Here is a 23554-nt window from a genome sequence, read left to right as displayed (position 1 = left end):
CAATCCTCCTGTCTCAGCCTCCCGAGTAGCTGGGATCACAGGCATGTGCCGCCATGCCCAGCTAAGTTTTGAATTTTTAGTAAAGACGGGGTTCTGCCATAATGGCCAGGCTAGTCTTGAACTCCTGGCCTCAAGTGATCTGCCTGCTTCAGCCTCCCAAAGTGCTAGGATTACAGGCATAAGCCACTGCACCCAGCCCTTCCCATATACTTTAAATCATCTCTAGATTAGTTAGAATACCTAATATTATGTAAATGCTATGTGAATAGTTGTTCTACTATTCTGTATATTTTCAGGGAATAATGACAAGGAAAAATGTCTGTACACGTTCAGTACGGATGCAACCACCATTTTTTTTTCTGAATATTTTCAGTCTGAAGTTGGTTGAATCCATGGATGTGGAACCCACGGATATGGAGGGCCAACTGATGCATTTCACAATATCATAAAGATCCACCCCACTGATGGGTGGGTCAGAAAGGTCACTCCTAGTAGGCATTCAAAATGCTTTATTTCTCTTGGTCTATTCTACGCCAATGACCTGTCTCCATTCAGCAGCCTACTTCCCTGCAGACATACTCTGGACTCTGAATAGCTCCATTTAAAAATGTCCCCTTTCTGGGAACGCTAGTATACTGTGGGTAGAAATGTAAATTACTACAGCCACTATAAAAAACAGTATGGGCCGGGCACGGTGGCTCACGCCTGTGTTCCCAGCACTTTGGGATGCCGAGGGGGGCAGATCACTTGAGGTCAGGAGTTTAAGACCAGCCTGGCCAACATGGTGAAACTCCTCTTCTACTAAAAATACAAAAAATTAGCCAGGTGTGGCGACACATGCATGTAATCCCAGCTACTTGGGAGGCTGAGGCAAGAGAATTGCTTGAGCCCAGGAGATGGAGGTTGCAGTGAGCCAAGATTTGTGCCACTGCACTCTAGCCTGGGCGACAGTGAGAATCTGTCTCAAAAATCAGTATGAAAGTTTCTCAAAAAACTAAAAATAGACCTACCATATGATCCAGCAATCCCACCGCTGGGTATATATCCAAAATAAAGGAAATCAGTATATCGGGGAGATATCTGCACTCCCATGTTCACTGCAGTACTATTCACAATAGCCAAGAAATGGAATCAACCTCAGTGTCCATCAGTGGATGAATGGATAAAGAAAATGTAGTACATACATACGGTGGAATATTATTCAGCTATAAAAAAGAATGAAATTCGGCCAGGCACGGCAGCTCATGCCTGTAACCCCAGCACTTGGGGAGGCCGAGGCAGGTGGATCAACTGAGGTCAGGAATTCGAGACCAGCCTTGCCAACATGGTGAAACCCTGTCTCTACTAAAATACAACAATTAGCTGGGCGTGGTGGTGCACGCTTATAATCCCAGCTCCCTGGGAGGCTGAGGCAGGAGAATTACTTGAACCTGGGAGGTGGAGGTTTCTGTGAGCTGAGATTGTGCCACTTCACCACTGTACTCTATCCTGGGGGACAGAGCCAGACTCTGTCTCAAAAATAAAAATAAAAATAAAAATAGGTCGGGCGTGGTGGTTCATGCCTGTAATCCCAGTACTTTGGTAGGCCGAGGCAGGTGGATCACCTGAGGTCAGGAGTTTGAGACCAGCCTGGCCAACATGGTGAAACCCCATCTCTATTAAAAATACAAAAAATTAGCTGGGCGTGGTAGCAGGTGCCTGTAATCCCAGCTACTTGGGAGGCTGAAGCAGGAGAATTGCTTGAACCTGGGAGATGGAGGTTGCAGTGAGCAGAGATCACGCCATTGCACTTCAGCCTGGGCTACAGAGCGAGACTCTGTCAAAAAAAAAAATAAAATAAATAAATAGATAAATAAATAAAATAAAAATAAAAATAATGAAATTCTGTCATTTGCGGCAACATAGATGGAACTGGAGGACATTGTGTTAAGTGAAATAATCCAGGCACAGAAAGACAAATGTCTCATGTTCTTACTCATATATGGGAACTAAAAAAGTTGATCTCATGAAGGCGGAGAGTAGAATGATGGTTCCCAGAGGCTAGGAAGGAAGGGTAGTGAAGTGAAGGGTAGGGAATGAAGAGATTGGTTAATGTCTACGAAAATATAGTTAGATGGAAGGAATATGTTTTAGCATTCCACAGCACAGGAGGGTGATTCTAGTTAACAGCAGCTTATTGTATGTTTCTTTTTTTTTCTCTCTCTCTCTTTTTTTTTTTTGAGATGGAGTCTCGCTGTGTCGTCCAGACTAGAGTGCAATGGCGCGATCTCGGCTCACTGCAACCTCTGCCTCCTGGGTTCAAGAGATTCTCCTGCCTCAGCCTCCTGAGTAGCTGGAATTACAGGCACACACCACCACGCCCGGCTAATTTTTTGTATCTTTACAAAAAAGATACAAAAAGATGAGATGGGGTTTCATCGTGTTGGCCAGGCTAGTCTCGAGCCCCTGACCTCATGATCGCCTGCCTAGATCTCCCAAAGTGCTGGGATGACAAGAGTGAGCCACTCTGCCTGGCCACTTATTGTATATTTCAAAACAGCCAGAAAAGGATTTGATATGTTCCCAACACGAAGAAATGATAAATGTTTGAGATGATGGATATCCTAATTACCTTGATTACACATTGTATGCAAGTATCAAAATATCACATATTACCCATAAATATGCATAATTATGCATCAATTAAACAGAAGTTCCCTTCTTGACCACAACTTTTCCTTTCTGCCGACTAATCTTCAGAAGCCTCACTGGAATCTCCAGTGGTGTGACTAACTGCTGTACTACCTTCAGCTTCCCAGGCCCTCACCGTCCAGTCTGGACTTGACGATCCATCTCTAGTTGCTCTAATTGCCTTGCTCCTTGGCCCTGTGCAACCCATGTCCTGGCCACCACGCCATTGCTGTGATACACCCAGTGGTCTGTCTTCTGTTTTTGTTCCAGGGGTGCTCCTGTCTGCTAAAAAAAAAAAAAAAAAAAGGCCAGGCATGGTGGCTCAAGCCTGTAATCCCAGTACTTTGGGAGGCCGAGACGGGTGGATCACGAGGTCAGGAGATCGAGACCATCCTGGCTAACACAGTGAAACCCTGTCTCTACTAAAAAATACAAAAAACTAGCCGGGCAAGGTGGCAGGCGCCTATAGTCCCAGCTACTCGGGAGGCTGAGGCAGGAGAATGGCATAAACCTGGGAGGCGGAGCTTGCAGTGAGCTGAGATCCAGCCACTGCACTCCAGCCTGGGCGACAGAGCGAGACTCTGTCTCAAAAAAAAAAAAAAAGAAAAGAAAATTGTATGGTTGTATTGAAGTTGCCCCTGTCTGATCTTGGTCTTCAACTTCAGCTGGGTGTTCAGGTCTTCTATCTCATTCTTATATCTGTTAATGGCATTTCTAAAATGTGTCAATTCATATAAATCCTTAATCCAACAAATTATCCTCAATAACTTTAATTCCTACTTTATCAATGAAATAGAGACCACCGAGCATGAAATCCACCTTATGCCTATGAATAAAACCCATATCCACTCCCACTCCTACCTTCTTCTCTGTACTCCATTCCCTTCCAAGTTTTATTTATCTACTTGTTCTCTATATTCTTCCCACCCCAAATCTGGGGGCTTTACCCTATCAATATCCTCTCTCCTGTATTTCTCCCTTTTTTTGTTGTTGTTGTTTGTTTTTTTAGACAGAGTCTGGCTCTGTTGCCCAGGCTAAAGTGCAGTGGCATGATCACAATTCACTGTAGCCTGGACCTCCCAGGTTCAAGCCATCCTCCCATCTCAGCTTCCCGAGTAGCTGGGATTATAGGCACGCACCACCGTGCCCTGCTTTTTGTAGTTTTTTTTAATAGTCTGGGTTCTGCCATGCTGCCCTGGCTGGTCTCAAACTCCTGGACTCAAGCAATCCTCTCACCTCTGCCCCTGCCTCTGCCTGCGCCTCCCAAAGTGCTGGGATTACAGGCATGAGCCACCGCACCAGGCTTCTCTTGCATTTTTGAAATCTTCTCTCACTGGCTTCTTCCCTTTGACTTCTAGTCTCTTTCCCTCAGGAAATTAGCCTTAAGTTCCACGAGGGCAGGGACATCCCCATTCCTTTCCAAGTTTCATCTACTTACTTGTCCTCCACATTCCCTCCCCAGCCAAGAAATCCAAGCTATTTAGCACAGTATGAAGCTTTCACCATCTCCTCCACCCTTCCCTCTCAGCCTTAAGTCTCTCTGGATATGTTCCTCATTTGATTCTTGATTTTGAGCAAAATTTCATTGATTCATTTAACATGCATTGAGTGTCCAAATTCACTAGGTCATAATCTTACAGTAATGATTTATTCCCCATGACCATTCATCATTCCTCTCTCTTCTCATCTTGGAGAATCATTTTTCTTTTTCTTTTTCTTTTTTTTTTTTTTGAGACACTGTTCTGTCATCCAGGCTGGGGTGCAGTGGCACAATCACAGCTCACTGCAGCCTCGACTTCCCTGGGCTCAGGCAATTCTCTCACCTCAGCCTCCTGAGTGGATGGGACTACAGGCATGCACCACCATGCCTGGGCTAAATTTTTGTATTTTTTTGTAGAGATGGGGTTTCGTTATGTTGCTCAGGTTAGTCGCGAATTCCTGGGCTCAAGCCATCCATCCACCTCGGCCTCCCAAAGTGCTGGGATTACAGACATGAGTCACTGCACCTCGCCTCTTTTTGAATTTTCCTTTTTAGTTGACACTTTTTTGTGTTTTTTTGTTTTGTTTTGTTTGAGACAGAGTCTTGCTCTGTAGCCCAGCCTGGAGTACAGTGATGTGATCTCGGCTCACTCCAACCTCTGCCTCCCAGGTTCAAGCAATACTCCTACCTCAGCCTCCCGAGTAGCTAGGACTACAGGCATGTGCCACCATGCCCAATTACTTGTATTTTTAGTAGAGACAGGGTTTCACCATGTTGGCCAGGCTAGTCTTGAACTCCTGACCTCAAGTGATCTGCCCACCTCAGCCTCCCAAAGTGCTAGGATTACAGGCGTGAGCCACCATACCCGGCCATAGTTGACATTTTTTTATATCCACCCAGTTATTCTAAGTCCTCTGTGGTTGTGAACTTGCCCCAAATAAAAGACAAGAAGTTATCTGCTTCCAACTCCTCGACCACCTGCCTTCTCTCCTATCCCTACTCACTTTAAGGAACACTAAGACAGGGTGTCTCCTTAATCTTCAGATACCATGATGCTGGGACCAGGGTTGACTCTAGGTGAAACTCGAAGGTAACCAAATTAGTATCATCACCCTCCTTCCTCCAGGAGCCCACTGTTACCCACCACAGCCTTTAGTATCCTTCCAGAGGCCTTTGGCTGCCTACTCAACAATGACCCCTCACTCCTGGTCCAGTACTTTCTAAGCCATGCATACTGAGTCCAGGATCCCAAGTCACCCCTCCTCCTAGGGAATGGAATCACATGGTAACAGACCAGAATCTCTTCTTCTGTCTCCATGGTCCAGATAGAGCAATGGGATTTGGTGTGGGCATGACTGAGACTAGTAGGGAAGGCCCTTTTCATAGAATGCTGGCCTGTTCCCAAAGACACTGCTCATGGAAGAATGGATAAAGTCATTAGTGCGGCATTACTCAAGGGGCACGCCACGCCAGTGCTTAGAACACCAGCAAAACAGGGGAACTGAAAAATAAAGGAAAAAATTAGAAACAGAATTTGATAGTCAATCTATATACAGTGTATGTTTTAAGTATAATCATGTTGAACTTGAAATATGTTTCAGGGCTTAATATTTTCATTCTGATTACATATGAAAAATGGGACACTACAATCTTTTTGGAGTTTAGAACCTTTAAAGTCTTCACCTAGTCTTGGTTAAGTGGAAGGTCTCTTCCTGGATGAAACCTTTCCTGATTCCTTGCCCAGGTAATACCATCTACTCCTATTTGGAGCCTTCTAAATGTACCCTGATAAACTTCTATCACTCAGCTTACCTAGTCTTTCCTTGCTTCTACATTGCAAGTCCCTCCAGGGAAGGTCCTGGGTTTTATTCATCTTTGTATCCTTAGCACCTGTACCTGGACTATAGTAGGAACTCAATAAATGGCTGATGGGATTAATGAAGATTTTTTTTCTTTCCACAAATAGACACACAGTTTTTCTTTCTTTCTTTGTCTGAGATGGAGTCTCGCTGTGTTGCCAGGCTGGAGTGCAGTGGCATGATCTCGGCTCACTGCAACCTCCGTCTCCCGGCTTCAAGTGATTCTCCTGCCTCAGCCTTCCAAGTAGCTGGGACTACAGGTGCGCACCACCATGCCCAATTCATTTTTATATTTTTAGTAGAGACAGGGTTTCACCATGTTGGCCAGGACGGGCTCAATCTCTTGACCTTGTGATCCGCCCGTCTCAGCCTCCCAAAGTGTTGGGATTACAAGCGTGAACCACCACACCCGACCTTAGTTTTTCTAGTAATAGAATTGTCTTTAAAAAAAAAAAAAAAAAGGCCCAGACATCCTTTTTGGGTAGCTTCCTGTGCACCTAAGACTATTTCCTTGACCTCTCTAGTATAGCAGTAGACCATAAAAATGGACACAAGGTGCTGAGAAGTAGTTGAACCAGACTAAATAATGATTCTTATTTTGCAAGGTTTCAATCTCTTTGAGAATCCAGCAAAAAACAGATCCTTTCCCCAGGAAAATGCACAGACACATAATTTTTTAGTTTGGTTCCTGGACCATTTGATTGCCTCCCTTCCCTAGGAGGCTTTCCAATCCACTCTGTACCCCCCGCTTCCTTCCCACTCCCAGGTAAAGAACCCCTACCCTAGAGGCACTGGGTTCTAATCGGTATTCAGAGTGAGGCCACGGTCAGCTGCCCTATCCTCCTGGTGAGCCCATTCTTGTTCATTCTATAGTACCACTACTGCCCACTCACAGCCAAAGACCTGGGACCTCCATGGAAATGGCATATACTCTGAGAAGAAATAGTGAAGTTTCACCAAGGGGAGGAGGAGAGGACAATAGGACACTTAAGCCAACAAAAAACAAACCACCTGAGCCACCAGAAGGGGAACAAGCCTAACTATTCAGCTCCTCTTCTGGGTGGCTATTCTCCTCATTACCTATTAAACTGCCACCAAATGTAAGAAGAAATGAGTAGGCCGGGTGTGGTGGCTCAAGCCTGTAATCCCAGCACTTTGGGAGGCCAAGATGGGTGGACCACGAGGTCAGGAGATCGAGACCATCCTGGCTAACACAGTGAAACCCCCGTCTCTACTGAAAAATACAAAAAACTAGCTGGGCGAGGTGGCAGGCACCTGTAGTCCCAGCTACTCAAGAGGCTGAGGCAGGAGAATGGCGTAAACCCGGGAGGCGGAGCTTGCAGTGAGCTGAGATCCGGCCACTGCACTCCAGTCTGGGCGACAGAGTGAGACTCTGTCTCAAAAAAAAAAAAAAGAAGAAGAAGAAATGAGTAAGAGTCCAAGCATTTCTTTTATTACCAAAAACAATTTGTTAATAAACACGCTCAATGCCTCCTATCCTGTCCCTGAGGATAATCATGAAAGTCCTTGGAGTTGTAGAGGAAACCTTAAGAGGAAAATGGCTAATTGGTTCTCAATGCCTTGGCTGGTGACAAAGAAAGGACCCTTGTAGGGACCAGTCACATGCCATCCTTGGGCCTAAGGAGCCCTAAAGATGGGAATGGATGTGAGCAAAGGATTTAATCACCGCCAAACATGTCTTGAGGGTTATGGTTAAGCCTGACAACAGCCTCTTTAACAAGAACACACACATCCAGGATCCCCTCAAAGAATCCAAAGTCCTCAGGCTCCCCACAAAATGCAGTCTGGCAGAAAAGGGAAGTCTTTAGAGTCCGTAGAATGATGCAAACCCAGACCAGAGTGGACCACACTGCTCTCAGCACCACTCCTAAAGGCATCCATTGGCAACGGCTGTCCACTAGGGGCACAGCCACTTGCCTGGCTCAAACTCCAGGAACTGGAGAAGAAATGGTCTGGCTCTGCGGCCTTCAAACCATCTGGATCTCTGGCTCCTCAGCTATTCCTTGAAGCTTTTCCATGATGCCCCCTGAGGGTGGCTCAGGGGCTGGGGGAGGCTCTCCTGGGGCTTCAGAGAGCACATAGTAGACAATCTCTTGCTGGCCTTGGGCGTTGGTCTGATTCACCACATGGATGACAGAACTGGGGTTGTCCTGAGAGGCTGAGAGGGCTGTCCCATCGCCAACCTTGCCCTCCTCTTCCTCTTCCTTACGTCCTGGCTCCCCTGACACTGTTTCTAGAATAATGCCCTGCAGGCTGCTCTCGTTCAGCGACGTTCCCAGGCCCGATCCCTCTTGTGGTTGCCGCAGCAGTTGCTGTGTCAGCTCTACACTCTCGTAGCGAACCAGCTGCAGCCGCATATAGCCATCTTCATGTTCCTTGTACCTGGTGAGGTAGGAGCATAAAGGGCAGCAAATCCAGGCAGGGGGATACAGAAATGGCGTGAAGGCTGGCAAAGTAAGGAACAAACATGAGGGATGGAAGAAGTCCTGGATTCCAAGTGACAGGAGTTGAAGACAAAAAAGGTCATTATTGGAATATGTAGAAGAAAAGGCAAGAGGGAAAGATCATTACTCAAAATGGAAAGTTTTTTTTTTTTGAGACGGAGTCTCGCTCTGTCGCCCAGGCTGGAGTGCAGTGGCCGGATCTCAGCTCACTGCAACCTCCGCCTCCCGGGTTTACGCCATTCTCTCGCCTCAGCCTCCTGAGTAGCTGGGACTACAGGCGCCCGCCACCTCGCCCGGCTAATTTTTTTGTATTTTTTTAGTAAAGACGGGGTTTCACCGTGTTAGCCAGGATGGTCTCGATCTCCTGACCTCGTGATCCGCCCGTCTCGGCCTCCCAAAGTGCTGGGATTACAGGCTTGAGCCACCGTGCCCGGCCAAAATGGAAAGTTTTATGTAGAAACCCAACCAGAGAAACAGAGACTGACTGTGTTGAAGGGTGAAAGTGTCAAAGGATTTATAAGAAGGCCTTGGAGCTAAGGATCAGAACCCTTAGACTCTAGCTCTAGTTCTGGCTGCAGGACTTTTTGGCACGATTTATTGGGTTTGGCACCATGCCTTACAATCAAAAAACAGAAAAATAAGCTTTGCTCCACCATTATTCTTAGGATTCTTTGCATCTAAATGGAAACGGTAGACATAAAACCACCATCAAATTAAGGTTTTCACAGCTTGTTGAAAAGGTATAAAAACAAGTGTGTTAATCTGCGAGGGAGGGCTGAGAGACATACCGAAAACGGGGATGCCCTGAGGGCCACTTGAACTGGTGCTTCTTGCGAAGGTGCACGGTGAGGTTGTTGCCCCGTGTGAAGCATTTGTCACACACATGACATTTGTACCTTGGCTCAGAGTCTCCCTGATGGGGAAGGAAGGGTAAAATGATACCAGTTCTTCACCCCAGGGTCCTCCATACTTCCACTAGCCCTTCCCACCACCATCCCCACTCACTTCATGTACTTTGCGGTAATGGGACTTGATAGAGCAGAGGGAGCGAGCAGTGAAGGTGCAGTTCTCAAAATCACACCTGTAGGCTGGCTCCTCACTGTGGGTATCCAGGTGCTTCTGGAGGTCAATAAGATTCTTGCAGCTGCCATGAGAAATCAAGAGGGATTGGAGGACATGGGGAACACTGGAACACGAGCTGTTTTCTGGTCCCTAGTCCCCCTTACCTGTAGTCACAACAGTCACATTTAAAGGGCCGGTCCTCACTGTGACGAAAACGCATGTGGTTGCGGAGGGAGGAAGGCAGCGGGCAGGTCATGTCACACAGAGGGCACTTATAGTGATTCACTGAGAGAAGCAGAGAGGAGGCTGTGATGTGAGAACTTCTGGAAGCTTGGAGGGCAGCAGGGAGGCTGGGGGCCGCAGGCCACTCACCATGGTTGCGCATGTGGTCCCGCAACAGCCGCTCCGTGGCAAATCTCTTGGAACAGTGAGAACACTGGAAGTGCTGCTCTGGGGTGGGGCAGGCAGAAGAAAGGAGGGCTGTAGGGGATAGTGGGCAGGCACAGAAAGGAGAGGGGAACCATCCCAGGCAGAAGGGAACCACCCAGGGAGAAAAGGAGAGCTTAGGGAGCTATGAATGGACACAGTATCATGGAAAGAGCATGGGACTTGGAGAACCTGAGTTAGAATTCCAGCTTCACCACTTACTAGCTGTGTGATCTCAGGTAAGTGATTTAACCTCTCTGAGCCTCAGTTTCCTCATCTGCAAAAAGGGGGATAAGAAGCCTACCTCATGGGGCTGTTGTGAGGATTCCCTGAGTAACTGGTAATATACACAGTAAGTACTCAATAACAATGTCTATGAATCTGAATCAGCAAAGAGACTATGGGAGGTGCCTGAGCCCAAAAAGAAGAGGGAGCCAAGAGGCAGGTCTCTTCAGTAGCCACCCCCACTAGAAACATGCCCCTAACCCATTACAAGCAGGATAGCCTGCATCTACCCCACTTCCTTTGACTACTTACGATCCAATGAGGTCTGGCGACGGATGTGATCTAAGAACTTGGTATTGTTGGCAAACATGCCCCCACAGGTGGGGCAGGCTACCACTTTCTCCTGGGTATGGCTGCGGAGGTGCTCCCGAAGTTTACTGCGGTCCTTGAAGGTGCAGGTACAGCCTAGGAAGGAAGCCCTGTCAGTCTCCAGCCACAAAACCCGTTTTGCCCAGGATCTGGTACCCCTGAGTCCCTCCAGCCAGCAGCCAACCTTGCCCCTGTAGGACCCCTATCCCCTTCTGTCCTAGCTCTTCAGCAATCCCAGGGTTTCTTCCAGAGGCCAGAAGTTAAGGAGTAGCCCTACCTTTCCAGCCACACAGCACCACAGGGTTGTCCTTGCCGACTGCTTCGTATTCACAGCACAGACTGTGTGCTTCCACATGCCGATAAAACCACTCAGGATTGTCGAAGGAACTCTGTGCCAGGGCAACTTGGGGTGAGGACTGAGGGTGGGTAGAGGGACTCACCCCTATGTGCCCAAAGAATTATTGGCTCTCTCCCAAATTAACTTGATGGGGATGGGAAAGTTTGAAGAAAGGCACTACACAGAAATGGAGGAGTGGCCAGGCACAGTGGTGGCTCAACCCCCTAATCCCAGCACTTCGAGAGGCTGAGGCAGGAGAATCACTTGAGGCCAAGAGTTTGAGACCAGTCTGGGCAACATACCCAGACCTAGTCTCTACAAAAAATTTGGAAGTTAGCAGGGCATGGTGGTACATGCCTGTAGTCCTAGCTACTTGGGAGGCTGAGGTGGGAGGACTGCTTGAGCCCAGGAGTTAAAGGTAACAGTAAGCTGTGATTGCACCACTGTACTCTAGCCTGGGCTTCAGACCAAGAGCCTGTGTGTAAAAAATAAATAAATTTTAAAGAGAGCAAAAGAAATGGAGGAGAGATACTAGCAGGAATCTTGGAAATATAAGGCATCCCTGAAAGGGACAAGGCTTCAGAGTTAAGACCCCCAGCTTCCTTCCACCCCAATTACTGGCACTGCCTGCTGACCTCACAGTGCTCCCACAGACACAGGAAGTGGTCAGGGATATCAGGGATGACGTTCCGGCTCTGGAAGTCCAGGATGCAGGGGCCGAGGTCAGCCTGGCTTTGCAAGGCCTGCAGCCCCCACTGTTTCAGCTTGGTGTGGTAGCAGTGGAAGTAGACATGGCGGATGAGGTCAGCAGAATTGTCCAGAGAACAAAAGCCACATTCCTGCCACAAGCAGGAGAATTCTTCCTCTGTAGAAAGGGGTTTAAAAGGAAGAGTCGGACACTTTCCAAGGCTCTCAGGTCACCTTCCCATTGCACCACTAAACAGAGAGTGAGGAGGCTGGACTCTAACCCAATTACCAGGAGTTCATTTAGCAAATACCAGTATTTAATGAACATAAATTGGGTGCCAGGTAGAGGGACTCTAACAAGTAAAAAGTGTCCCACTCCTTGCCCTCACATAGCTTTCAGTCAGGGAGAAAGCATATTCATCATATAATCAGATCTATAAATATAAAACTGCAACCAGTGATGAGTGTTACAAAGTGGGGATATACATGGTGCTATAAAAGTATTAAACAGAGATAATTTGATGTAGACATGGTGTTCTGAGTAGTGTCCCCATGTTGAACTCTGAAGGACAACAGATGAGTATCTGTAAATAGGGGAAGTGTGGTCTAGGCAGAGGTGAGAGTGTGTGCAAGGCCTATGCCAGAAACAGACAGCAGAAATGGCCGGCATGCAAGACCTCTGACGTGTTTCTGCAGTTCCTGATGAAGATGCTGCCCCTCGATCTCAGACACCTCCCACTTCTTGTAAAACCACCAGTCTTGCTTCCCCTCATGTTTTGCTTAAGATCTGCCTTCTCCAAGAAGGCCCCATCAACTCTTCCAATCCATTTCCTATCTCTCTAGCATCTCTAAATACTGTATTTTCAGTGCTTCATGGAAGTTAACTTGTTTTGAAACTCAGATACTTTAGAAAATATAATCATGCCCCAATTTTTCTTTTGTATAAATATGACTTGAATTTTGAAACTATCAGTTATGGTTCACAGTCACCAGACTTAAAACAGAATTTGGGGTGGGAGAAGGAGAGCTGACTCCGTATTTCCTGTAGAATAGAGTTTTTCAGACTGTGTTATGACCCACTAGTGGGTGATGAAATCAGTTCAATGAACTATAAACCACATTTTTGGGCTGGGTGCGGTGGCTCATGACTGTAATCCCAGCACTTTGGGAGGCTGAGGTGGGCGGATCACCTGAGTTCAGGAGTTCGAGATCAGCCTGACCAACATAGAGATACCCTGTCTCTACTAAAAATACAAAATTATCCAGGCATGGTGGTGCATGCCTGTAATCCCAGCTACTCAGGAGGCTGAGGGAGGAGAATCACTTGAACCTGGGAGGCAGAGATTGCAGTGAGCAGAGATTGCAGTGAGCCGAGATCACGCCATTGCACTCCAGCCTGGGCAACAAGAGGGAAATTCTGTCTCAGAAAAAAAAAAAAAAAAAAAGGAAGAAAAAGAAAAAGAAAAAGCTACATTTTCTTTTTAAATAAAAGAGAATAGGATAGAACATTGCAGAAAGCATTCAGTAAAAAAAGTATTATTTCTTCGCCGGGCGCGGTGGCTCAAGCCTGTAATCCCAGCACTTTGGGTGGCCAAGACGGGCGGATCATGAGGTGAGGAGATCGAGACCATCCTGGCTAACACGGCGAAACCCCGTCTCTACTAAAAATACAAAAAATTAGCCGGGCGAGGTGGCGGGCGCCTGTGGTCCCAGCTACTCAGGAGGCTGAGGCGGGAGAATGGCGTGAACCCGGGAGGCGGAGGTTGCAGTGAGCTGAGATCCGGCCACTGCACTCCAGCCAGGGCGACAGAGCCAGACTCCATCTCAAAAAATAATAATAATAATAATAAATAATAATAGTGCCTATCTCATAGGCTCTGTGGGAAACAGTGCTTTAATGTTGGTTTAAAAAAGTACTGGCCAGGCGAGGTGGCTCATGTCTGTAACCCCAGCACTTTGGGAGGCTGAGGCAGGTGGATCACCCGAGGTCAGAAGTTCGAGACCAGCCTGGCCAACATGGTGAAATCCCATCTCTACTCAAAGTACAAAAATTGGCCAGGTGTGGTGGCAGGCACCTGTAATCATGGCAAGAGGCTGAGGCAACAGAAATGCTTGATGCCGGGAGGTGGAGGTTGTAGTGAGCTGAGATTTCACCACTGCACTCCAGCCTGGGCGACAAGAGCGAGGCTCTGTCTCAAAAAAAAAAAGAAAAAGTACCCAGCAATACTTGACACACAGTAGGTACTACAGAAGAGTTCACTATTGTTATTGTTTTCAGATTGGATTTTATTAAAATCCCAGTTATTTGCTATTGATAAAAGGCATACCTAAAACATAAGTCAGAGAAAGGTTAAAAAGTGTGAGACGGGGCCGGGCGCAGTGGCTCAAGCCTATAATCCCAGCACTTTGGGAGGCTGAGCAGGCGGATCATGATATCAAGAGATCGAGACCATCCTGGCCAATAAGGTGAAATCCCATCTCTACTAAAAGTACAAAAATTAGCTGGGCGTGGTGGCACACGCCTGTTGTCCCAGCTACTCGAGAGGCTGACGCAGGAGAATCGCTTGAACCTGGGAGGCGGAGGTTGCAATGAGCCGATTGAACCACTGCACTCCAACCTGGCAACAGAGCAAGACTCCGTCTCAAAGCAAAAAAAAAAAAAAAAAATTCGGAGGTGGGAGTAGGGTTGGACTTGGTGGCACACGCCAATAGTCCCAGCTACTCAGGAGGCTGAGGTAGGATTGCTCGAGGCCAGGAGTCTGAGATCTGTGGGCAACATAAGCAAGATCCTGTCTCTAAAAAAAATAAAAATTAAAAAAAAAAAACATTGGCGTGTGGTGGTGGTACACGCCTGCAGTCCTAGCTACCCGGGAGGCTGAGGCAGGAGGATCCCTTGAGTGTTGAAGGCTGCAATGAGCTATGATCATGACACTGGACTCCAGCCTGGGTGACAAGGTGAAGAAGCCCTGTCTCTAAAAAATAAGATGCATTTCTGACTGGTTGCAGTAAAAGAAAAAGAAAAATTGGGAATACTAGCAGAGTAAAAAAAAAAAAAAAAGAAAAAAAAAAACAGGTTGCCAACAACTTGTACAGAAATATCTTTAAAAAAAAGCATATTCATCTGTATTTAAATATATGTAAACACATGCAAAGAGATGTCAAAAATAATGTTCACTAAAGTACTATCAGCAATTACTTTTTGATGACAGGATGGCAGATTTATTCCTTATATCCTTGTTGACTGAGTTTTCTATAAATGAGTTTACAATGTTTTTATATACAACAAAAACACAATTAGGAAAATAAATCACCATTCTCTCAGGCTGCCTTCTTCCTCTAAGGAAAAGAAAGTCAGATTTTCCACCTTTCTTTGAGCTCCTCCCCTTCCTGTGTCCTGCTGTCTTACCAAGTGGGTCATCCTCCTCTTCCTCTTCCTCGTCCTCTCCAGAGCCGTGCAGGTGCTGCTGCAGGTGCTGAGTGACATGCTCGAAGAACTTTTCCATGGCTGAGCACACAAAGGAGCAGGACCCCCACTCACACTGGAGCCACAGATTCTCCTTTCGAGGAACTTTCCCAGGAGGTGGCATGGCCTTCACCCTAGAGGAAGAGGAAGAAATCCACAGCTGCAAGAATTCCACCCAGGTGCTGCTGGGGGCAAAAAGCTGGGCAGGCAGCCTGCCTAGAATCAGCACGTGTTGTTCCAGTGACCCATGAGAAACCCTGCACTTTCACAGTAAGGATGGAGTAATTCCTTAAATCCCTGGAGGATGTCTGGTGTTTGTGGAAAGGGAGAACAAAAACTAACACTACTGAGTGTGTGCCAGGCTAAACTGAGCTAAACGCTTTAACAGACATTTTCTCATGAAGCTTCAGAGCAACCCACCAAGAAAGAATTATTCCTATGTGAGGAAGAACAATGCTCAGGTTCAAACAGATGGCTTTTGAGAAAGATCGCGTTCAAATCCTGGCTCCATTGTTCACCACCTACTAGCTGTATGACCTTTGTCAAGAACTTAACTCGTAACTTCTGAATACTCTCATCTGCAAAATGAAGATAATAAATCTTTTTGTTTTTAATTTCACACTTATTATATGTCAAGCACCATACTCGAGCATTTTATTTGCATTATGTCATTTAATTACCAACACCACCCTTTGGGGTAGGTGCTTTTTTTTTTTTTTGAGATTGAGTTTCGCTTGTCTCCCAGACTGGAGTGCAATGGCTAGATTTCAGCTCACTGCAACCTCCTTCTCCTGGGTTCAAGCGATTCTCCTGCCTCAGCCTCTCAAGTAGGTGGGATTACAGGTGCCTGCCACCATGCCTGGCTAATTTTTATATTTTTAGTAGAGACAGGGTTTCCCCATGTTGGTCGGGCTAGTCCCAAATTCCTGACCTCAGGTGATCCACCTGCCTTGGCCTCCCAAAGTGCTGGGATTACAGGCGTGAGCCACCACACTCAGCTGGTAGGTGATATTTTTAATCATTTATAGATAAACACCTGAAGTTCCAGAGGTCAACTGTCTTGCTCACAGCCACACACTAGTGGTAATGGCAGGGTCATGTTGAGCTGACTCTAGTCCATATATGGTTCTACTCCATATAGCCTGCAGATGAGCCCAGAAGCTCCTTATTTCTTACTGAATCATAAGTGCCCTGCCAGACTTTCAAAGTGCCATACAATCTGCCTTTACCTAATCTATCCAATGGTTTACTCCACCACTCTGCTAATACCTTGTTAAAATGTAGATTCCGGCCGGGCGCGGTGGCTCAAGCCTGTAATCCCAGCACTTTGGGAGGCCGAGACGGGCGGATCACGAGGTCAGGAGTTCGAGACCATCCTGGCTAACACGGTGAAACCCCATCTCTACTAAAAAAATACAAAAAGCTAGCCGGGCGAGGTGGCTGGCGCCTGTAGTCCCAGCTACTTGGGAGGCTGAGGCAGGAGAATGGTGTAAACCCGGGAGGCGGAGCTTGCAGTGAGCTGAGATCCGGCCACTGCACTCCAGCCTGGGTAACAGAGCCAGACTCCCTCTCAAAAAAAAAAAAAAAATGTAGATTCCATTTGAACATAAAAAGCCGTTATCTATGTTGTTTATACTGCACCTTGGGTTAGTCTATACACTGCTAGGAATGCTTAGGCATGTAACACATTTTTTTTTTCTTGAGACAGAGTCTCACTCTGTCACCCAGGCTGAGTACAGTGGCACAAAATCACAGCTCACTGAAGCTTTGACCTCCCCAGACTCAGGAGATCCTCCCACCTCAGCCTCCCAAGTAACTGGGACCACAGGCATGCACCACCATATCTGTCTAATTTTTATTTTGTTTTTGTAGCAACACGGTTTTGCCATGTTGCCCAGGCTGGTCTCAAATTCCTGGATTCAAGCAATCCATCTGCCTCAGCCTCCCAAAGTGTTGGAGTTACAGGCATGAGCCACTGCACCCAGTCTGTAATAAATATTTATTGAAGAAAGATAAACACAGAACTGAAGGTTCTTGGCCAGGTGCAGTGGTGCACACATGTAATCCCAGCAGTCTGGGAGGCCAAGGCAGGTGGATCATCTGAGGTTAGGAGTTCAAGACCAACCTGGCCAACATGGTGAAACCCTGTCTCTACTAAAAATACAAAAATTAGCTAGGCATGGTGGCATGGTGGCACAAGCTACTCGGGAGACTGAGGCAGGAAATCACTTGAACTTGGGAGGCAGAAGCTGCAATAAGCCAAGATCGTGCCACTGTATTCCACTGTACTCCAGCCTGGGTGACAGAGTGAGACTGTCTCAAACACACACACACACACACACACACACAACTAAAGGTTCTCAATTTTATTTTATTTTTATTGTTTGAGATAGAGTCTTGCTCTGTCGCCCAGGCTGGAATGCGGTGGTGCAACCTCAGCTCACTGCAACCTCCACCTCCAGGGTTCAAGCGATTCTCCTGCCTCAGCCTCCTGAGTAGCTGGGATTACAGGTGTGTCACCACACCTGGCTAATTTTTGTATTTTTAGTAGAGACGGAGTTTCACCATGATGGCCAGGCTGGTCTCGAACTCCTGACCTCTGGTGATCCACCCACCTCAGCCTCCCAGAGTGCTGGGATTACAGATGTGAGCCACCATGCCCGGCCAGTTCTCAATTTTAGATCTGCACATGAATGAAGAGTTATCCAGCGCCTGCCTGAGAAGTTCAGATTCAGGAAGGCAGAGGTTAAGCCTAGAAATGTGCCCTTTTTACTCAGCACCCCAGTTGTGATACAAGCAGTTCCAGAAGCATACTTTGAGTAACAATAAAGAATAAACAAAATACAGAACAGAGGGTGACATTGCAAGCAAACCTTCTGGTAGACAGAGGACACTAGCTGGCCTTGGCTCTGTCTCCTGAGTGTCACCTTCTCCTCAGGAATTCTCACTGATTCTTGCTGACCCCACCATGTTGCTCTCTCTGGCCTACCTGAGACAGGTGGGGACTCTGAAAAAGGCCTTTACTGAATACTAAAAGGAAAAAAACAGAAAATACAAAAAAACAGAAGATCCTTCATGCCTCCAATACAGGCTTTTCTGAACCTACTATACCTACATAGCCTTTTCTCCTCCTCAGAGAAGAATCCAGTCATCCTTAACACTCTGGGGTGTATGTGGGGCTGCTGAGCTGCTCACAGACTAACAGTGAATCCCTATTACAAATGTTGACTGCTGGGCCGAGCGCAGTGGCTCACGATCTCAGCACTTTGGCAGGCCGAGGTGAGCAAATGGCTTGAGCTCAGGAGTTTGTGACCAGCCTGGGCAACATGGCGAAACTCCGTCTCTACTAAAAATACAAAAATCAGCCAGGCACAGTGGCTCATGCCTGTAATCCCAGCACTTTGGGAGACCGAGGTGGGTGGATCACAAGGTTAGGAGATCGGGGCCATCCTGGCCAAATACAAAAAAGTAGCTGGGTGTGGTGGCATACGCCTGTAGTCCCAGCTACCAGGGAGGCTGAGGCAGGGGAATCGCTTGAACCCTGGAGGCGGAGGTTGCAGTGAGCCCAGATCGCACCATTGTACTCCAGCCTAGCGACAAAGCAAGATTCCATCTCAAAAAGCAAACAAAGAAAAACAGCCGATGTGGTAGCATGCACCTGTAGTCTCAGCTACTTAAGAGGCTGAGGTGGGAGGATGGCTTGAGCCCAGGAGGCAGAGGTTGCAAAAGAGCCAAGATCACACCATTGTACTCCATCCTAGGTGGCAGAGCCAGACTCTGTCAAAAAAATATTGAATATTGACTGCTTTTTATAAAGAAGAAGAAGAAGAAGAAGAAGAAGAAAGAAATATTGAATATTGACTGCTTTTTATAATGTTGGGGTAAGAAAAGTAGAAAAAAAGCTTCCAAAAGTCATAAAATCCCATACCTCCTCTGACTCTCTATTACAGTATGAAATGCAAGGCTCTTCTCAAGGTGGTCTCATTTTTACTTCTCCAGGTCTAGGTAGGGAAACGAACATCTATTGAGAGGCTACGGTGTGTCAGCCCTGTGGTGAGTCCTCTCTACACTTCATCTGATGTAAGAGCACCCTCATTCCAATCCAGAGATCATGCTTTCCCCCACACGATGCTGTTCTCTGGCTTCCTCACCCATACTTTACTCCTTCTTCCTCTGATTCCATCATCTTTGTCTCTGAATACCCTACATTCTCCTAAAACTCTATGCCAACGCAAGTTCTTTTGTTTTTTTTTGGAGACGAAGTCTTGCTCTGTTGCCCAGGCTAGAGCGCAGTGGTGTGATCCTCCTGGCTCACTGCAACCTCCGCCTCCTAGGTTCAAGTGATTCTTGTGACTTAACCTCCGACGTATTATAGCTGCGACTATAAGCACGCACCAGCACGCCCGGCTAATTTTTGTAGTATTAGTAGAGATAGGGTCTTGCCATGTTGGCCAGGCTGGTCTCAAACTCCTGACCCCAAGTGATCCGCCCACCTCGGTCTCCCAAAGTGCTGTGATTCCAGGTGTGAGCCACCGCGACAGGCCTGCCTATGCAACTTCTATTTGCCCTTCAAACCTAAAAGCCTTCTCTTTGATGACCCCTTTCCTAATTCATCCAGGTACAGCTGGCATATCCCATCTCCTGCCCACAGCATCCATCCACATCTTTGCTATCACTGCAATCAAACTAGGAGTTTCTCAGGATAGTAGCCATCACTTATTCATTTCTCGTTCCCAGATTCAGCACAGAGCTTTGTACACCCCAGGTACTCAATAAATATCAGGAGGTAATCACATTCCGGGAAGCCTTCCTAAACTACCCCATCCCTGGATCTACTTTTGCTCCTTAGTTCTATGGCTGGCACAGCTGACACTATAAAACCTCAACCCTATTTTTATGTTGCCACGGTCGTTTTATATGTTCTAGTCTCGTTTACCCAATTGGACTATAAGAAGCTTCTGAGCAGAAACCATATCATACCTGCCTGTGTCCCTATACTGTGCCGAGCACAAATATTCTAAACATACACCTGCTGTGAGACTAGTGGGCAAGACCAAGGAGGCAAGCTAGCTGGAGATACAGAATGATCTGAAATCTAGGCAAAACTCCCTGACTCTCTCTGACTGTCCTCCTGCCTTCTTTAATTTCTCTTTCTGTGTCGCTTGTTTCTACTCTGAGGAGACAGGGGCATGATTATCACTCCACCCTCTTAACACTTAAGAGAGCACATATTGTAATGCAAGACAATGAATGAACTGTGGTATTCAAGAAAAAGAGGGTCCTAAACGCCTAAGAACTCATAATTTGGCCAAAGAGATAAGACTGATATATGAAGATAACGACCAAAACAAAGTACCCGATGAGGGAGACCAGGACAGAAAGAAACCTCCGCAGTCAGGCGAAAAGGAAGGCTCCCCTAAGCGGTGGGGCCCGCACCACGCCTCGAAGGACAAATAGAATTTGGACAGAAGGAAGGAGACCGTCCCGTTGGACAAAACCTCTCCACTCGCAGTCCCGCAGGCTTCCCGGAATCCTTCCCCCAAGGCGTGGCAGCGACCGACTCTCAGCCGCAGCGAAGACCCTAGACTAGAAAGCAGGGAGGTTCAAGTCGGGGTGAGGGGACCGGATCAGGGCAGACCAGCGTGGCCAAGCGGCAAGAAGACTCGCCGAAGTGACTCGGGAAGAGCTCGGCCTCCTGCAGCCCCTGCAGAGCACATACCCGAGCTTACCGTCCGTCGGCTCCGGGTCTCTTCAGTTTTTCTCCCACCTCAGACCATCTCCGGGGAGGCGCTTGAGGGACGGTCAAGGAAAGCCAATCGCGTTCTCGGATCCGACTGACAGCCAATGGTAGTAGTGTCTGGCGGAACCCGTGCGCACCAAAACACGGAAGGGGCGGGAACGGTGGGTGGGGCTAGGCGTCCCAGGCGGACAGAGGGACGACCGGATACGTGCAAAAGGTAGCACATGACCGCGCCTGGATGCTCGCGGCGACGCAAAGGCGGGGAGCATATGGGCCTGAATTCCCCTAACTGCGCAGACTCGGCCTCCGGGACCCAACGGGCATGCGCAGGGCTCGCGCCCGGTGCCCAGTGGGGTCACCCTCACGTGGTTCTTCGCTTTAGTTGGCCGGTTGCGTGGGCCTCGCGGAGAAAAAGGCGTGGGAGGCTGCCCAGCGCCGTCGGCCCTGCTCGGCTCAAATTGAAGGTTCTACCCTTTCCTTCTGCCTCTTAGTCTTATTATGTTTTAAATGTTAGTATTATGTTTCCCTTTCCCCCCAAAACTTGGCTTCCCTTCATCCATCCACTTGTTCAGGTCAGAAACCTGGCAGTCATCACTGATTCCTCTCACTTGTCACATCCAATCCATCGCCAAGTTCTGTGGATTCTACCTCCTTTTAAAACAGGATATTTCAAAATCATCCCCTTTTCTTTATCTTCACCGCCTCCCCCACCTCCCCTGTCCAGTGATGACCTCCAGGCAGGATTTATACATTAGTCTAACGGCTCCCGCTGCGTGCACACTTGCTTCCTTCCAAAGCATTCTCCACTTTGCAAAAAGTAGACCTGATCAAGTTACCACCTGCTTCAGACAATTCAAAGGCATTCTATTGCCTTCAGGGCAAAGCTCCAAAACCATACTGAGGCTTTCTAGACCGTTTAGCATCTGGGCTCTCCCTGTCTACTTTTTTTTTAGTCCCTCTCGACCATATTTCTTGCTCTCCAGTTGCAAATTTCTTTTCTTTTTTTTTTTTTTTTGAGACGGAGTCTTGCTCTGTCGCCCAGGCTGGAGTGCAGTGGCCGGATCTCAGCTCACTGCAAGCCCCGCCTCCCGGGTTCCCGCCATTCTCCTGCCTCAGCCTCCCGAGTAGCTGGGACTACAGGCGCCGCCACCTCGCCCGGCTCGTTTTTTGTATTTTTTAGTAGAGACGGGGTTTCACCGTTTTAACCAGGATGGTCTCGATCTCCTGACCTCGTGATCCGCCCGTCTCGGCCTCCCAAAGTGCTGGGATTACAGGCTTGAGCCACCGCGCCCGGCCCGCAAATTTCTTTCACCTTTTCCACCACACCAAGCCACCTTTTACCTCTCAAGCCTTGGACTTGTTTTCTTTACCTGGAATAATCCCTTTCTCCTCCTCCCACATTTGTTTGACTGATTCCTACTAATTCTTATGGTCTCAGTGTAGACACTTTTTCCAAAAAGTCTCCCTGATAGTCCTTTCTTGTATTTAACAATACAGCTCAATCACATTGTATTCATCTGTTTACTCTGCATTCTGCACTAGACTAGTTCTTCACCTTTATAACCCCATCAGTGGGCCAGGTGTCGTGGCTCACGCCTGTGATCCCAGCACTTTGGGAGGCCAAGGCAAGTGAATCACATGAAGTCAGGAGCTCAAGACCAGCCTGGCCAACATGGGGAAACCCCGTCTCTACTAAAAATACAAAAATTAGCTAGGCATCGTGGCGGGCTCTTATAATCTCAGCTACTCAGGAGGCTGAGGCAGGAGAATCGCTTGAACCCAGGAGGCAGAGGTTGCAGTGGGCTGAGAGCTGAGATGGCACCACTGCACACCAGCCTAGGCAACAGAGCAAGACTCTGTCTCAAAACAAAACAAAAAACCCATCACTCAGCCCAGTGGTTGAAACTCAGTAAGGGTTCAAGACATACTTGTTAAATAATATACCTCAATAAAGTTCGTTAAGATTGATATTTTAATTGCATTGTAGTTTTCTGTATCTTCTAATATAAAAATAAACCTATATAATTTGTATAATCAGCCGGGCGCGGTGGCTCAAGCCTGTAATCCCAGCACAAGACGGGCGGATCATGAGGTCAGGAGATCGAGACCATCCTGGCTAACACGGTGAAACCCCGTCTCTATTAAAAATACAAAAAACTAGCCGGGCGAGGTGGTGGGCGCCTGTAGTCCCAGCTACTCCGGAGGCTGAGGCAGGAGAATGGCGTGAACCCGGGAGGCGGAGGTTGCAGTGAGCTGAGATCCGGCCACTGCACTCCAGCCCAGGAGACACAGCAAGACTCCGTCTCAAAAAAAAAAAAAAAAAAAAAAATTTGTATAATCAGCAAACATATTAAATGTTCAATATATATAAAATAAAATTTAAAATGCTATTAAGATAGTAAAGTCATACTTGTGCATAAATTTTGGTTTTTGGTTTTAACAACAGTGAGTTATAACTTGGTCCTTATTTTAAAATAGGGTTTTGCCGGGCACGGTGGCTCATGCCTGTAGTCCCAACACTTTGGGAGGCCGAGGCGGGTAGATCATGAGGTCAGGAGCTTGAAACCAGCCTGGCCACCATGGCAAAACCCCATCTCTACTAAAAATACAAAAATTAGCCAGGTGTGGTGGTGGGCGCCTGTAGTCCTAGCTACTCAGGAGGCTGAAGCAGGAAAATCGCTTGAACCCGGGAGGCAGAGGTTGCAGTGAGCCAAAATCACACCCCTGCACTCCAGCCTGGGCGACAGAGCGAGACTCCGTCTCAAAAAAAA

At 47.4% G+C, this 23554-nt stretch overlaps 1 protein-coding gene across 3 annotated transcripts; it reads right to left on the bottom strand.

Moving 5' to 3' along the window:
• Positions 1 to 7440: 7440 nt before the first annotated feature.
• Positions 7441 to 20886, bottom strand: HINFP (histone H4 transcription factor). Of its 3 annotated transcripts, none has more exons than XM_023208448.1 (10): positions 20773 to 20886; positions 14987 to 15177; positions 11529 to 11758; positions 10834 to 10945; positions 10500 to 10652; positions 9909 to 9986; positions 9701 to 9821; positions 9480 to 9618; positions 9263 to 9387; positions 7441 to 8412 (listed from the first exon to the last, which is right to left on the bottom strand). In XM_023208448.1, the coding sequence occupies exons 2-10, from the start codon at positions 15165 to 15167 to the stop codon at positions 7998 to 8000; spliced, it is 1554 nt and encodes a 517-aa protein (XP_023064216.1). In that variant the 5' UTR covers positions 15168 to 15177; positions 20773 to 20886; the 3' UTR covers positions 7441 to 7997. The 3 variants fall into 3 exon arrangements, with proteins under 3 accessions (XP_023064216.1, XP_023064217.1, XP_031789675.1); XM_023208449.2 differs by having other exon boundaries at positions 20763 to 20837; XM_031933815.1 differs by lacking the exons at positions 10834 to 10945; positions 11529 to 11758; positions 14987 to 15177; positions 20773 to 20886 and adding an exon at positions 10185 to 10239 and having other exon boundaries at positions 10500 to 10605.
• Positions 20887 to 23554: the final 2668 nt, after the last annotated feature.

Source organism: Piliocolobus tephrosceles, chromosome 13 (genome assembly GCF_002776525.5).
Source record: "Piliocolobus tephrosceles isolate RC106 chromosome 13, ASM277652v3, whole genome shotgun sequence".
NCBI lineage: Eukaryota > Metazoa > Chordata > Mammalia > Primates > Cercopithecidae > Piliocolobus > Piliocolobus tephrosceles.
The sequence above is the reverse complement of the archived record's forward strand: the minus strand, read 5'-3'. Positions and strand labels throughout refer to the sequence as shown.

Coding starts and splice junctions, on each gene's coding strand:
- HINFP (XM_023208448.1), bottom strand. CDS start 15,167: ATGCCACCTCCTGGGAAAGTTCCTCGAAAGGAGAATCTGTGGCTCCAG. Junction 11,759..14,986: donor AGAGGAGGATGACCCACTTG/GTAAGACAGCAG, acceptor CCCTTTCTACAG/AGGAAGAATTCTCCTGCTTG. Junction 10,946..11,528: donor GTCTGTGGGAGCACTGTGAG/GTCAGCAGGCAG, acceptor GCCCTGGCACAG/AGTTCCTTCGACAATCCTGA.